This window comes from Agelaius tricolor, unplaced genomic scaffold, assembly GCF_023055355.1.
Source record: "Agelaius tricolor isolate 1412-34295 unplaced genomic scaffold, bAgeTri1.0.p SCAF_14, whole genome shotgun sequence".
Lineage (NCBI taxonomy): Eukaryota > Metazoa > Chordata > Aves > Passeriformes > Icteridae > Agelaius > Agelaius tricolor.
In genome coordinates, this window is record NW_027269274.1 from 6,780,491 (window position 1) to 6,797,019 (window position 16,529).

Consider the following 16,529-nt stretch of genomic DNA (forward strand, 5'->3'; position numbering starts at 1 on the left):
TGTCCTATGGAGCAGGACGTGTTCCTTGTGCTGTTTGTAGCCCCGAGTCACTGCTGCGTGCTTTGAGGGATATGTTTACAAGGAACACACGTAATTTCTGCTCTACATTATCATTTTATAAGCAGGCTTCTTTGTTTGCTTCTGCCCAATTCAGTTTTGTCTCATTCCCTTTGTGTTGTAATTAACATGTTCTGAGTGTAAGAGGAAAAGTAAATCGTCTTGGGGCCATGGCACATTAATCACAGAGAGGCAAGATTGACAGCCTGCCTGCAGCGCTGATTCAGGCTGGAAAGGGCAAAATGGGCCAGTTTAGGAAGCTGAAGGATCAGGGAAGATTTTTCCTACAAGTTCTATTGCTCTTTGTAGTTGGAGGAGTTGAAGGAGACCATCCTTGGCTCTTCAGCCATCTCTAGCAGAAGCCCCTGCTCTGTGAAAGGAAGGTCTGATCTGGCTGGATGCACTAAGAGTCAGTGCTCAACTCTTGAACTTGCTGCTCAAACTTAATATAAATGAAAAAAAAAAAAAGAGAGAGTTCAGAACACTGCACATTCTTGATTTGTCCCACTTGGCTGAGTAAGTTGGGGAGGCTCTTAGAGCTGGGCTGGTTTGTCCCAGCTGCAGATCTCATCCTTGAGATTTTGAGTGTAATTCCATGTAATTAAACCTAATTTATGAGCCTTAATAATAACAATTTAAGGCATTTGAGGCTGCAGAAAGACTCACAGCTGTAGTTTCTGCATCCTTCTGTGTTCTGTAAACATAGCTAATATTGCCAAAATCAAGGGCTCTGAAATCTGGAGTCAGGCATCAAAAGTCAAGAGCGTGCAAGAGAATGTTAAGGCAACTTCCCACTCTGACCATTCACAAGACTCTCTGGCAGTCACACTCCCAAGGCCAGAGACTTTGACTTCTGGGACTGAAGCCCCTTCATGGCAGCAGCTCCAGTGAGCCTAGATCCCCTCTTGGCTTCCCCTCTCACAGCCAGACCAGGTTTCCTCGCCTGTTCAGCCCCAGGTTTCCCATAGCAGTCTCAGATGTCCTGTTCCATAAAGCCATTTATTCCCGGAGCAGCAACACAGACCTAGCCCAAGCTGGTGCCTCTGGGAACCCTCCAAGAGTGAACACCTGGGCTTTTATCCTCTCCTAGTCTAGCCTTTCCCTCCAGTCATTTTCCGGCTTCTGCTCTCCTTTTCCTGTCCATCCACCTCACTAACATCACTGGTCTTCAACTCCTTTGTTATCCAAAAGGTCGGCAATTCCCAGTTCCTGCAATGTCTTTCAGTGTTCATTCACCTGGCTGGTATCCCCCATCTTCATGTCCTTTGTTATCCCAAAGGTTGGCAGTTCACGGCCTCTTGTCTCGGGGTCCCACCTAAAGTGCATTTCAATCTCCATCTCAATCTGCAGTTTTCGAGCTCAGCTACCTGGACCAGGTGTATTCCTCAACAAGAAGTGCTGTGTGTTGGAAAAGTTTTATTTGCTTTCTATGGGTTTTTTTTGAGTCCGCAGAAACGACTTTTTTGAATGTCACACACTTTTTTGCAAATGCTAAAAACTAAGAAGTACGCTGTCCTCCAGATTATTCAAATTATTCATTTGTGACCATCCAATTCCCAAACAAGGGAATTACAGAGCAGCAGAAGGAATTTGGCAGCGTAGCTCCTTCTCTGCATTTTCTTTTCCAAGGGGAAGGAAACACAGGGGGAAGAGGCTTAGCATCCCCGTTGAGGTGCTGTATTCCTGGGGCTCGCCGTACTCACCTGAGACACACATAAAAAGGTGTGAATCGTTCATCTGTCTTGGCCCTGTGAGAGAAAATTTATTCAAATATGCAGTGACCGAAATGCCATGCTAATAACTTGTTTTCCCCAGAATATTTAGCCCTGCTGGTCATAAACATGCTGCGTCTAAAAGCCAGTAGGGAATCATAGCAAACTAGTGTAGAAGATAATTGAGAGGGCATTGAAAGCCAGGAGAAAAACGATGCGTTGCTCGGAGCCAGCGGATCATTGCGTTAATAGCCCGCATAGCTAAGAAACGGTACCTGAAGTTTGACAGCAAGTTGAGGTTCGGTCAGCATCACATAAGAAGGGAAGGATAATTAATGTCTTCGCACCATTCAATTTAGGCTGCTGGTGCGCAGCCAACTCTTAGAAACACGCAAGCGAGCTAGGAGGATTTTTTTTTTTTCCCCTCCCATTGCCCAAGCAACCTGGAGGATGTATCGATTTGGGAGAGCGGGCTGATTTCCATGTAAATAAAGGGGCGGGTGGCCGGGCCGTGGCGGTCCGGGCGGGATGCGGTGACTTTGGCTTGCTGACATCATTGCTCATTAACATGCAGGAGAGGAGAGCAATGCAACAGCAGAGCCCCGCGCCGCTCCCGCGCCGCCAATTATTCTCCATGGGCTGCATCGCTCCTCGTTAATGCTTGCGCTCGGCGAGCAAATTGGACATCCTCTCGCCACCTCCGAGGGTCACTCGGAGAAAGGCAGGCTGGAGGGGGGAGCTGCCGGATCCGCTCGGATTGGGAGCAGGGAGGGAGGGACCCTCCGGAGCCGGATTTCAAAGCGAGGCGATTGAGGCGAAAGCTGCAGACGCGGGGCAGGGAAGGCACGGTTTGCCAGGGCAGCTTTCCTACGGGAACGTGCCTGCTCGGAAAGGCTTCCACAGAGCCCCAGAGCCGGAGCGAGGGATGCTTTATGGCACTGCGGGGCTCCGGCTGGTCCTGCGAGCAGCCCGCAGGCACCGGGCACAGCTAGGGCAGCAGGGCAGCTCATAGATCCTTCCCTCCTGCGCTGCCATCGCCAGCAGGAACAGGTAAGGAGCTGCCTTTGGCCAGTCACTCCAGGTTTGTCGTGGGTTTGTAGAAGGGATAGAAAGTAGAGGAGGAGGAATAAGGAGCATTCCGTGGATGCACGCAGTGCTAACTTTGCTCAGTGTGCTGCTGGTGGTGAGCTGCGAGGGGCTGCGCTGTTTTTCCAGCCTTTGCTGTGCTCTGTGTTTATGGATGTATAAGGTTAATTGTTAAATTGTATTTCTGCAGCTGCAGGACGTCTGGGAGAAATGCTGATGCTATTGTAATGGAGTTCTCGTTTTAAAAATAATCAGGAAGGCTCAGCTGGCTCTAATAGGAGTTTAAAAATCTTCATTTCTCGGTGTTAATTGTATTGCTCTGGTGAATGCAGCCCCTAGAAGCCTGGATTCTCTGCACATTTTCTGAGCAGACTGCGTGGAGGCTGGGGCTGTGAATGAGGACGCTGCCGTTCAGATGTTTATTTTGGTGGTTTTGCCTTCCTGAGAATAGGAAGTTTTAAAGTAATAATCTTTCTAAGCCCTTGTTGTTCATGCCAGAATGGCAAACTATAAACCAACCTAGAACTGCAAGCTGGGGGTTATGTTTTTCAGTGCAATCTTTTCAAGTCCAATTTCCTTTTTTTCTTGTCCCTTGAAGGAACATTTTAAGCAGATGTGACACAGACATGACCTGTGACCGTGGAAAGATTTTAATCCAGTTATTCTTTGTTTTCTAGTCATGATTCCTTGGCGGTGCTAAACAGTGATTGAATCTTTTTGAGCAGTTGAGGATTAGTGCTGGACAGAATAATGCCAAAATAATTATTTGCACCAGATGCAGTGTCATCCTTTCAGTTTTAGCTCTCTTATCTTGTAACTTATCTGACTTATTTTCATTCGGCGATTATTTCGCCTGCTGTGGGAGCACTTACATGTCTCGCATCACTGCATTGTGTTTATAAGGGTGCCGGCTTGAGCCTGTGATAAAGATTTGTAAAGTAAAACTGTCTGCAGCTAACAAGATTATATTTTGCTTCGCGTTTTAATCTCCTCTCGTTGTGTGTTTTCTGCCAGCCAGACTCGGCTTAACAGAATGACCCAGCCTTGCGCATTTGCTGCTGGCAGCCTGGCCGGGCTCAGCCAGCACAGCCTCGGATCAGGCTGCCAGTGTTTGCTTTCACATGCGGTCGGTATTGCCTGCCTCGGGGGACACCGTCTGAGCCTTAACTTCTGAAATAAATTACCATTTTCAGCCTAGCTCATCCTGCTTCTGAGCGCCTTGCCCATCAGCCAGGTTTTTTCCTTTAGGATGTATGGCCTGTGAGATGCTTGGATTGCAGTGTGTTTACTGCTTCCCGTGGTTTCTGCTTGTCATGCTGCAAATACAAGTGAAGGCCCTTAAAATAGTGTATACAGCCCTGGGGCAGGTCACTGGCAACTCACTCAGTTTAGCTAATCTGGAGTGATGGGCTTGGAGCCTGGAATGGGATGGGGGAAAGAGAGGGGCAGGAAGATAAATACTGCCTGTGGAGAGCCCAGAGTTATTAAAACTTGAGAAAACAGTGAAGATCTGCGTGCTGAACAGAGATGGGTTTCTCAGCGGACAGCTGGGTTTGGATCCAGGGTGCTAGAACCCCAGGCTTGGAATTTTCATCTTCAGTTAAGAACAAAGCAGAAAGGACCTCCTGTGAGACAGCTCTGCATCCTGTTAGGCTAAAAAGCCACCCAATACTATCATTAAAATCTGACAGGATAGCCCTCAGGGTAGGGCAGGGCTTTGTCACACAGACCCACACTGCTCTTGGATGGGGAGCCCAGAGGGAGAGTTCCTCAAGGCCCTGCTGTGCCTGCTCCTCCACTGTCTCCCCTCTCCCATCCCCATCAGCCAGGGGCCCCATTGGTCTCTGGGATCCGTGGGGTTGGGGTTGTCCTGCCATGGGGGACACCAAACCCTCCTGGGTGTCCACAGCCCCTGCATCTGCCCATCCTGTACCTTCTGCCTTTTATGATCAAGAGCTTGGCTTCAGCATTGTTTGCCCACCAGCTTCAGGGTTATTGCTGCTGCTGAGCCTGTTCTTCTCTTCAACTTGTAAACTAGTGGTTTGCATTTCTTCTCCATGACTGAGGAAAAACATGTGGTTATTAGTGTTTCTGTATGCTAAGAGCTGGACCTTTAAGGGGAAAAAAAACCAACCCTAATATAAATATGCTGAGAGTAGCGGTAAGCCTGTGAGCTGGCAGACTGCCTCCATCGTCTTGGATGTGAGGAGCAGCCTGTTGGATGCCTTTTCTCCTGGTAGCATGGCTGGGCAGCAGGCTGGGGCTCACTGCAGATTCTTTTGCCTCTTCTCTCTCTCCCCTTTGCTTGATCTGCAGCTCACATGGGTGTAGCACTTTGCCCACTTCTGTCTAACTTCTATTATGAAAAAAAAAATTATTGAATCTTTTGCAAAATATCCTGAGAGACCCAAGTTGAGGGTTCTTCTGAGAGCTGCTGAGTTATTAATATCCTTTAATTTAACCATCTCATCTTTATGCATCAGAATCTTCACAGTTTGTGTCAGGGGTTGTGGCTCATGGGAGCAGCCTGGCACTGTGGCTCAGGTCAAGAGGGTGTTTCTACACCCTGCTGCTCTTACCCAGCTCACAAGGAGAAACTGGAGCCCAAGCACAGACCTGTGTTCACTGCAGAGCACTGAGATGCACCTGGGCTCTCCCAAATGGCCTGTGATGCACCCCAGATCCCCCACTGTGGTTTAGCCACAGGCTGGAAAGATTGGTCATGTTTTCATTCTCATCCTGGGGTGTTGCTGAAAAGTCTGGCCACAGCTTTGGTCTGTGGTTCTGGGACTCCTTGCTTCCCAAAGAGGGCACCAGACAGATCAGATGAGGAATCTGGGGGGTTGTGCCTTGTGTTGTGTTTTGTTCTAATTTCCTGGTCTGCCTCTGGTGTGCTGGTGGTTGTTCCCTGCCTGTGGTGCCTCAGACCACAGCAGGACTGGGAGCAGCCTGGAGGCTGCCCCGGGCTGTGCCTCAGGGAAGCAGTGCTCTGGAGACAGGGCAATGCAACCCACAGGCAGGTGTTCTACCTGCTTGGGAAAGGGATGGTCCTGATTCATGATGGAAGCAGAACAAATGGAAAATCCTCAAAGGCTGCTTTGGTCATATTTGGCTGCAACTGGCAGTACTGGGGGTAGTTCTTTTTTTATTCTTATTTTTCTTAATTAAGCAAGAATAGCTTCTGCATTGGTAAAGGATGAGTTTTAAAATTAAAATTAGTCTCCAGCCTGAGGCCAAACATGGACAAATCAGCCAGAGAGGAGAATTTTTCCAGGAGTGGAAATAGGCTTTGTCATAAAAGCTTTAATGCCATCCTGAATACCTTCACAACTGCTGCTGTGGGCACTGCAAGGGTCAGGGGGAACTACAAATAAATCAATACTGTAAAGAAAGTTGCCTTGCTTAGAGCAAAATTGAGGAGGGAGACAAGAACATGGATGGGGAAAATGGAGAAGAGTCTGATTTGCAACTCCTCCATCCTCTTAGTGTTTCCCCACCTAATGTGACCTTCATGCAGATGGGTGGCTACATGTGCTTTTCCTGTGGCCTTTGGGATCTGGGGACTTCTGTCTGTAGGATGCAACCACTTTGGTTGCTGGATTATTTCTCTCTTCCTTGGTTTCCTGGCACTACTGTTGTGCCAGCTCTGTTGCTACCACCTGATGTTGATCTGTCAAGCCAGCTGTTCCTACAACATGTTGTGTCAAGTGAATGTTGGCATCCCCTGACTGTCCTTGCGGGCCACCAAGGGCACCTTGTCCTCAGACTTTGAATTCCTGCTATTTTAGGTACCCATGTCAAATTCACCTCCTCCTGCACCACAGTAGGCAGGTAAAAGCTTTTGCTAAGCTTCCTTTTTGACCCAAGTAACACAGAGTCTTTGCAGTTCATTCCCACTGATAGGTTGGGGTTTTTTTCAGCTCCAGTGACTGGAAGAGCTGAGAAGTTACAGAAATATTTTGTCTGGGGAGATACCCCTTTGTCACTGAGATCCATGGGTCCTGAGGCCATGGGCAGCAGCTGGATGGGGGCTGCTGGGACCATTTGGTTCAAAATACAGTGTTAGAGAAGCTGGAGAAAGAGGCAGAATTTCAGTCTGAACTGTCTGTTTCAAGCACAAAAGCTTGGGACTCCTCTGATGGTTAGGAAGTCCATGGGGGAGCCACAGCTGGGTGCTGCTTGTGGTTGCTCCGTGCCTCAGTTTCCCCATGCTGGAGGAGAACTGCTGGGCTCTCTCCCTATGGCAGTGAAGAACTGTTAATTTTTCCATTTAGGTAAATATTTGCCCTGCCTGTGGGGTCTGGAAAAACGTGTCTGTATGGCTGGAGCTCACTTGGGATGGGAAGATGCCTCATTAACTCTCAATTGAGGAGAGCAGATAACAGGCAGGGATATTAAGACACCCTTGTTAAGAGACTGAGGGGTTATAGGAGCTGCCCCAAATCCTGAGCCTCCAGTCCCTTTTCCAAGAGGTCTTGGGGTTTTTTGATTTACTGACTGATGACCCAAAAGCCTTATTGCAGTCAGAATGATGGCAGGATGCTGGAAAGAGATCAGGCTGCCATGTGTGTCTTAAGCCAAGTGAGAAGGGAATTGTCCGTCTGCATTTACACACCCCATCTGAGCAGAGCAGACAATTGCTTTTTGAGGGATTCCAAATCTTGCATGCTAATGTGTGCACAAATGCATGCAAATCCTGTATTAGGGAGCACAGCAGAGGCGTCCATGGCCGTGCAGGGCCATGGCATTCCGGCTGCTCGCTTTGTCTGGAGAGGGAGCTGCTCCCTGACACAGCCCATTTATTTCCATCCCAGAAGAAACAAGTGAGAAGCAGAGATAAGCACCCGCTGGTGGGTGATAAGGGCTGTTTACTGAGTTCCTTCTTTGTCCAGGAGGAATTTTAACATTTCTGCCACAATTTTAAACTCTGCCTTCGTTCCTGCTGCTGCTGGGAGGCGTTGGGCTCTGCCCTTTCTCAGAATATTTGTGGATCTGAGCCTGGGCAGGCTTTGCCTTGGTGCTCTTTGCTGTGTTATGTTCTGCATGCCCACCCACTGAACAGGAAGAGAAGAGCCCTGTGGCTAGGAGCTTTTCCTGCAGGCAGGGGTGTGCTGCCTTCAGCATCCTAGGGAGTCCCATCCCAAAAGCCAGACACACAGGCTGTTCCCTGGGAGAGGCCAGCTTACCTGGCTCCTTTGCTGGAGCTACAGACTATTGGCAAGGACCCCCTTTGCCTTGGTGACAGGCTGACAGGCTGCCCTCCATCTCTCTTCCCTGACTTTTCAGCTCTGTTCATGCTTTCCCAAATTGGAATCTGCTGGTTTTTCACAGCAGGGAGACCTCATCTCTCTTCAGAAAGCTGGGGTCATGCTCACAGCTCTCTCCAGAGCCTCTTGCACAGCACTAGTGTTTTCAGCATGGTTTGGCTTTTTGTTGGTGCCATTGCTGAGATGAAAGGGCTGCAGGAGGCCCCAGAGATGGCAGAGGCTGTGCTTTGCTAACATGGCTGTACAACAAGGGACTGCCTCGTCCCAGAGGCCTCACAGGTCACTTGGCTTCGTGTCAAGATCCACGCAAGTGGACCAAAGCTGGGAGTGTACTTCAGCATCCCAAGCAAGAGGTACTTTGAAGCCATGTTCTGTGCTTGGTTTGTTGGGTTCCTGTTTGCTTCACATTCCCCTTGTGTACCTGTTTTCATTTATAAGAGCAAAGGCCTGGCGTGGGGTGGTGGATCTATTTGCACCTTCCTCCTGCACCAGTGTGTGGGTAGGGATATGATTGGAAGTGGGCTTAGAGCCTCCTCTGAGGAGAGGACGTGCCCACTGTGCCAGGAGCACCACGTAAAAAGCAGCCAATGCAAAATAAAACACATCCATCTTGTAACTTCACTGGCCTTGAGGAGAAGAAATTTTTCAGTCTGTTTCTGAGACATTGCTGCTTTGTACCATGTGAAGTCAATTCAAGGCAGGCTCCTTTCCAGCTAAATCTGACACCAGGAAATGTTCTTTTTCTCCTCATTTGCTTCCCGCCGCCCTGGCCCCAGCACAGGACAGCTCTGTGTGCAGCTCTGTGCAGAGCAGCCCTGCCGATGCTCCCCAGCCCGTGCCTCCTGCAGCAGAGCCTGCCTGCCGCTGGCTCCTGCTTGCCTTTCCTCCCTGTCCACAAGCTACACCAGCTTAAAAGCTCCTTTATTCACCCTCTGTGCTCAAAGCCAGTCATGCTGTCAGCCATCCTTGCTTCGTTGTTTCCTCCCCGGTGCTGGTGATATCTCTGATTCTTCCCTGAGACAAGCTTGCAGACCTGGGATGGGAGCAAGATGGAAAGGCTCATGAATGAAGACGGGATTTCCAGCCAGTGATTGGTGTTAATTTATTCTTGCTAAATAAAACCTGGCTGCCTGCACTCTTCTCAAGTTGTGCAAGGCTGTACAGGCAGCAGAGGTTGTTGTTGCTGAGGCTTTGGTGGTGGTGAGGCTTGGCCAGAGCCAAGCTAATGGGTTTCCCTTTGGAGGAGGTGCCACCCCAAGGCTGCAGCTCCTTGTCCAGGGTGAGGTGTGTGACACACGGATGTGCTGAGCATCTGCAGGCTGTGCTGCACTTCCTGCAGGAGGGACTAAGGAGCTGCTGCTGGCAGGAGCAGCCAGGCAGGCTGCCAGCCATGGCCCTGCTCCTCTCCAACACCCACCAGCTCCCTCTGTGGCACCCACATTGTCACTGTGGTCACTGCAGGCACAGGCGAGCGCTGACACGTGCGTTGTCTCGCTTTGTGCTGCTCTGCTCTGAGTGCAGCAGGGGAAACCGGTTTTTTTTCAATTTCATCTCACATTTGAAATGTACATTCTGATATTAAATTTTTGCTATGGGGAATTATTTTTAATTATAGTGAGCTGGAAGATGATAAAATAAAGTTGAGTAAGTGAGACCTATGTGAAGAAGTCATGGAAACCTGATCATAGAAGTGGAAAGACACTCCTAGGACACTGGGTATTGTTCCCATGAAACAACATATCCTAATGTAAAGAAAATTGTAATTAAAGCTGTTAATCATCTGCTTTTAATGAGCAGGAAAAAGCTGAATATCTCAGAGACAAGGTCTTGAATTTTGTACAGTTTGCCCAGGGAGGTGGCAGAAACCCCATGCCTGAAGATGGTCAAGTTTTAATGGTGCAAAGTTTTTCTGGCTTGGGGACATCACTACTGAGTAGATAGGCTACCTGTGTTGTTCTCATCCTTTGTTTTTCTGACTAGAGAAGCCACTCCCCAGCCATACTCACTTGCCTGGGATGGGGCAGGAGGGAGAGGGGGTAAACCAGCTTCCTGACCCAGTCCTCAGGCTCCTGGCTGTGTGTGGTGTGAGCTGGGGGGGTGGGAGTGATCTCTGGGGTCTGACTGATCATACATCTCACCTATTCAGTCTTTGACACTGTTATTACAAGTCCTGATTTATTTAATTTATTAAAAGCCAAGATGTCTGATGCTCTCCTGCCATGTCCCATCTCCTGAGGGGGATGTATCTAGAGTGGGAAGGAGGAGGAAGCCTGTGCTCTGGCTTTTCCCCCATCATAATGCTCATGCTCCCACTGGACTGCTGGGTTTGTCCCCCTTTGAAGCGCATGATCAATATCCCAAAAGTCAAAATTTGGTTAAGTCCTGAACTGCCTTAGAATAACTTAACTCCAGGACCAAATCTGGGGGTCTATGAATTGTCCTTAAAATCTTGTTTCCTATTAAGCTGCTTTTAATTGTATCATGAAATGAGATGGAAGCATCAATGATAGCAGTGATTTTGCTGAGGCAGAGTACCCCTTCCACGGTAGCTGATTAATTCAAATATTCACATGAAATGGTACCTTGGTTATTTTTTAAGGAAACAGCCAGAGGTGATGCCGAGACTCCCCGACTGGACGCAAACCAGACGCTGGAGTGTGTGGGGGTTGCTGTGTGGTTTAGATCTGATGAAAGGCAGGAAATGGGAAAATCTGGCAAATCTCCCTGGCTTGACTTAACGGAGCCTCTTGACTTTTGCTAGAGTGCGTTTTTTGTGCTGTAATGGCCAAATGGAAATTTAGACTTGAAGCTGGATCCGAGCACTGCTATGCTTAGCTGGCTTGTACACAGCAGTGAAAGAGAAGGAAAGGTGTTTAAAAATTCCAACCCCTGGGTTTAACTATTGCTTCCCTCTGAATTTCTTTGCTTTACTGCAGAGCAGAGAAACCTGCAATAGCAACTGCACATTTTCCCTTGATTTTGTGTGGTACCTTCTTATTTCTGAGATGTCTCCCTTCTGCTACCCAAGTGAAACCTTATCTCATTCCTCAGAAGTCAGTGGTGCTTCATTAGTGCAAATTAATTCAGAATCCTGTGTGGTTGCTCTAAAGTAGATACCATTGACCCAGCCTGTGGAAAAGCATTGAGTTTTCAGAAATAGAAGCCAATTTATCAGCATTCCCTTTAACCTCTTTTTCTTTGTCAGGAGATGTTTTCAGCCAGGTTTGTCCTTCGCTGTTACCCTGGTGAAGGGAGTGTGATGATTAGAGGGATGAAACACCTGTCCTGTGAGGAAAGGCTGAGATGGTTGGGATTGTTCAGCCTGGAGAAGAGAAGGCTCTGTGGTGACCTTATCAGCCTTTCAGTACCTGGAGGAGCCTACAGGATTGCTGGAGAGGGACTTTCTACAAGGGCATATAGTGTTAGGACAAGGGGGAATGGATTTAAACTGAGACAAAGTTTAGATTGGATATTAGGGAGGCATTCTTTACTGTGAGAGGGGTGAAGTCCTAGCACAGATTGCCTGGAGAACTTGCAGATGTCCCATCCCTTGAAGTGTTCAAGGCCAGGTGGATGGAGCCCTGAGCAGCCTGGTCTAATGGAAGGTGTCCCTGCCCATGGCAGGGGATGTTGGAACTGAATGACCTTTAAGGTTCCTTTCAACCCAGACCATTCTGTGAGTCTGTACTGTCCTTGCAGCCCTGCAGATAAAAGTTCAGGTTCAAGCCTGTGAAGAAAATCTGTTACAGGCCACAAGCTGCAGGAACAGCCCCTCTAAAGAAATGTTAAGAACAGCAGATACTTGCAGTGAATTAATCAAATGGCTGTTGAATTGCAGCCTCTGTGGGCTGTTCTTTCAGCTCTTATGCTTTCCTCCCAGTGCTGCTGAGCTGTGGCATGTGCCACCAAGCCAGGTGGTTAAGATTCCACTGCAGTGTGAGTGTGGGTTTTGTAGCCTCCCTTAATTTAATTTAGATTTATATGTTCAGACTATAATCAATTTTTATGCTACTTTAATAAGCAAATTTATGCTATCAGCATGCTAAAGAGACTTGTCATTCACAGCTTCCCAGTCAATCCACCATTTCCCATTTTAGCAAAGTGCTCAGTTGTCCTAAATTCAGTAATGACTCTGCAGTTCTGGCTGGCAAGTCGACCCCCGCCAGGCATGGCCTGTGCCTGTGCTGGCCCCTGGAAATACTTACTCTGTGTGGTGCAGTAAAGGGACAAGCAATTGCATATCCCCAAACACTGGGCAGTCTGACTCAGATGGATTGCCAAGTGTTTTTGCAGTAAATAGGGACTTTTATTTCCTCCTCATAAGAGAGACAAATCCTGTGTTAGAAAATGCCTGAGGATAAGAAAGGGATGAGTTCAGTCTCGATTGGCAGGAATCACTTTCTTACTTAAAGCACTGCTCACCAGGGCTTCTCTTTTTCTCTCCTCACCTTACAGGAAGATCTGCCTTCACTGTAAGTGCTCCCAGGAAGAGCACATTGTAACAGTTATGCCTCTGGAGATGGAGAAGACAGTCACGAAGCTCATGTTTGACTTCCAGAGGAATTCAACTTCTGACGATGACTCAGGCTGTGCTTTGGAGGAGTATGCCTGGGTGCCCCCTGGCCTGAAGCCTGAGCAGGTAATGATGACACCACCCAGCTACCAGAAAATAATTGGGTTTGCATGTTCTTTTGATAGTTTACCTGATTTTTCTTCTAGGGGTGCGAGCACTTGTTGTGTGTGGTTGTTTCTGAGTGCACTAGAGAGACTTTGCAGGGTCTGAATGCTCAAATGGAACAAAACAGACACGTGATCCTTGCAGGACCTGTGGTTTTCTGCATCTGTGGATGTAATTGGTAATTGAGAGGGGGGAAACAAAATACCTCCAGGATGGGATTTCTTGTGGTTGTGCAAGGGAAAAGATGTATCTAATGTTTCACTGGGAAAGAAGCAATGGGACTCCAGTGTTTCCCAGGGGCTCAGTGCTTGTGCTCTGCCCTCCTGGACTGCTCTTCTCTGTGGTGAGTCCAGGGCAGACAGTCAAAGCTGGTAGATAACTCTGAAAAATGGGCCAAAAGCTTTGTGGTTTGGGTTTTCCAAGCATGATGTTTATGCCTTGCTGGAAGGAATAACTTAAATAAAGCTCAAGTCTCTTGGTGCAGGATTGAGTGGGATGGATTAGACCTCAGTGTGCTCTGTGGAGTGTGCATTGATTCTGCTCCTTCCAGTTTACATGATTCCTTTGATTTTTATGCTGGTCCTTTATATGTTCAAGTCAGAACATCATTTGCAGTGAAGATGGCAAAATGAGCTTAGCCTTGGTAATTGCAGTATGATATGATATGGCAATAATTTTAAACTGTAAGGAGGCTGGAAGGGGGTGGAAAGCTTTCATTCTTGCTGCCATAGTTGCTGTCCTTAAGTACTGTGTTTTCCTGTGCTTTTATTCAGACAGGCTTAGGAATTTCCTGAAATATTTTGGCACCACCCGTAGGCTGTAAATATTATCTGTCTGATTAGAGAAAATCCAGTTGTTTGGTAGCTTGTTTCTTTTTTTTTCCTTGTCTTTATAAGCCTTGTTCAGTGCTCTCTTGAAACTCCACAGCACCATGTGTTTCATTTGGTGCCATCCAACCATGCAAATCAGGCAGCAGCCTTATTTTCTGTCACCTTCCTTATGTCAGAAGCTCTCTTTTTGCCTCACAGGAGGTACAAGATGTGGTGTGTGGAGAAATGCAGATGGTTCTGAAGTGGCTCTGCTGGTCCTTCGTGCTGTGGCAACATGAACTGATGGATTTGGGGGGTCCCATTGAAGGACCATACCCAAGCTGGTGCCACCTGCTCTCATTGCTGGTTTATGACCAAGCATGTCAGCAGCTTCTGGAGCTCAAGCTGGCCCATGGTCCTGTAGCTTTGGGTGGAAATACAGGTATTTAGTGACAGGTGGCACCTGACCAGGTAGACATGGTTATGGGCAGTGATTGAAACCCTCTTTCAGCATGGAGGTGACATATTCCAGGAGATCTGTGTGCTTCTTTGATCCTTTAGATGCTCTTTAAATGTGGCATCAGGGAGTTGGGCATGCTCAGGAGGAAAGAGAAATCCTTTAGCTCTACCAGTTGCTACTGACATCTCATGCATTACTCAGGTTAATGTAATTTTAGGTTCTTCCAGCATCTGTTCCTTGCAGAGGTCATGGTGCTCCTCAGTCCTAACACTTGTTTTCTCAGTACACTCCTCAGTCTGCATCGCTGGGCCTTTAGGCAAATTTGCCACTTCAGTCCTGTCTCTAATCACCATGGAGATGAAGAGCAGCCATAAGCAGAGGCAGAGACAGGCCCTGAAATCCATCCAGCAGAGGATGGCTCATCTGCCAGCCCTGTCATGACTTTTCACGTGTTAGATGAGCCACTGAGATGACAAAAACGAGATGTGACTCTCCTGGGCTGTGCAGGAGCCACACTGCAGGCCTGGCCTTTGTCCCTGGTGAAGAGCAGCACCCTGAATTTCATGGAATCACAGAAAGGTTGTCCCATGGCTGGGATTGCCCCATAGTGCAGGAGGGGCCATTTACCTCCCATGGGGGTAGGAGATGCCTCTGCAGCAGCTCACTGGGGACGTGTCAGTCTGCAGGCAGATGTGGCCTTTTTGGTCCATGAGTCAGGTGTGTGCACGTGGTGTGGAGCCTCTGCCAGGCTGGTGCCTGCCATGGAACAAGCTGGTGGGCTCTGCCCTGGCTGAGGGTACTGCTGTCAGGCTGGGCTGAAAATAACACATTAACAGGCAGGGAATTTCTCTCTGCCTCCTGCTGTTTCGCTGTTGCATTTTTTTTGGATGTGAAGCAGATTAAATGAAACAACTTTTTCCGCAATATTCTACTTTATTAAAATCTCAGTGCAGTATATGAACTGGGGAGGTAAGTGTTCCCCTGAAAGACTAATGCAATTTTCTTATTTTACTTGGACGACAGCCTCCCTGCCTCACTATTCTTGGGAGACAGCGCTCATGCCTCACTCAACACAGCAATTTACAGGATTTCAGTGGGGAGGAGTTGGCCTGCAAACATGACATTGTTTATTGGCAGTGTCCAAAGGTCATTTCAGTATTTGAAGAGTCCCTTCAATCCAAAGCTTAAATTACTGTCATCTAGAGGGAAATAGACTCAAGCCTATAAGGTCTCACTGTACTCCTGGACACTAACTCAGGCCTCAGCTGCTCTGTGGGACATGTCATAGTGAAAATCATGTTGGGTATTCTCAATGCCCAATACTGAAGACAAAAAAAGCATTGGTCCAATGTTCACAGATACTGATCCAAACATTGTAATGAGAAGTGGAGCTGGAAGTTATCCCTTATATTATGGCTCATCAGTGTGTTAGACTGAAAAGTCTTAGAGTGTGTAAGGCTAAAAAGGGCTTTACTCAAAAGCCATAAATGCAATATATTTCTAAATATGTTTATAACACAGGGATTAGGATAGTAATTTAAAAATTGATAGCACCCCTCCATAAGGTATGATGAAAATTTTTCTGGTAAACCAACTAAAATGTATGACATGTCTGCTCAAGAAAGAGGGGTGTAAACTGGAAGGACACTGGAAATGTTATTTCATTGGGGAGCCTACAAGAGCTTGGTTTGGCCAGCCTTGCAAATTGTTCATTAGGATTGTTCTTTGCCCTGTTCATTAGAGGGGGCAGAGCAGTTACCCAAGCTCCAACTTTAGCCCAAGAACACAGACATAAACTGTCTCCAAATGCATTCAGGCAGGAAATTGGAAGGGGTTTGAGACCATCAGAGGTGTAAGGCTCAGCAACAACCTGCCAGCCAGGAAAGTGACAGGTAAAAACCCAGGACTGAGCTCCATAAATCACAATGTGATAAGGAAACAGAGTTTCTTGTAGCAATCAGCTACACAGGATGGCCAGGAGGCTTCTGTGTGGTCTAATCCACATTGACTCCAATCCACTTGGATTGGATTCAATGAGAAATTGTCTTATGGCAGAAGAGGGACTTCCCTTCTGGAAGATAGGGATGCAGATGGGAATGGCAGAGATGGCTGTACAGAAGCAGGGACATGGGCTTTGTGAAATGCTCTTTTTTTCTGCCTTGCAGTTCAATGGTTGGATAAAGAAATCAGTGTCAAAGTCTTGAAATGGGCAAACACCTTTAGAAGTGTGTCCTCAGCAAAGCAAAATCCCAGGCTGAGCCTGGCTGCAGAGACAGAGGAAGACATCTTTGGGAGCCAGTTTGTCTGCTGGGGCTGGCAGTGTGACAGCTGATCCTCCTTGCACTGACATAAGTTTGAGGGCAGATGCTTGAAAATAAGTCCTTCTGTGATGTGTTTTTCACATTTTTAGGCAAGGCATGTGTAAATACATGTGAATGTGCAGCCTTGAATTCCTTGGGC

At 47.7% G+C, this 16,529-nt stretch overlaps 1 protein-coding gene across 3 annotated transcripts in view; it reads left to right on the forward strand.

Annotated features, from left to right (window-relative positions):
- PRICKLE2 (prickle planar cell polarity protein 2) overlaps nucleotides 1-16,529 on the forward strand; it is a 103,989-nt gene that overhangs the window by 58,622 nt on the left and 28,838 nt on the right. For 2 of the 3 annotated variants that reach the window (XM_071439430.1, XM_071439431.1), the window contains one exon: nucleotides 12,578-12,761. In XM_071439430.1, the coding sequence (XP_071295531.1) occupies nucleotides 12,578-12,761 (184 nt within the window). Of the gene's footprint in view, nucleotides 1-2,327; nucleotides 2,820-12,577; nucleotides 12,762-16,529 lie in introns of those variants that run through there. The other variant, XM_071439433.1, reaches the window with a different exon arrangement.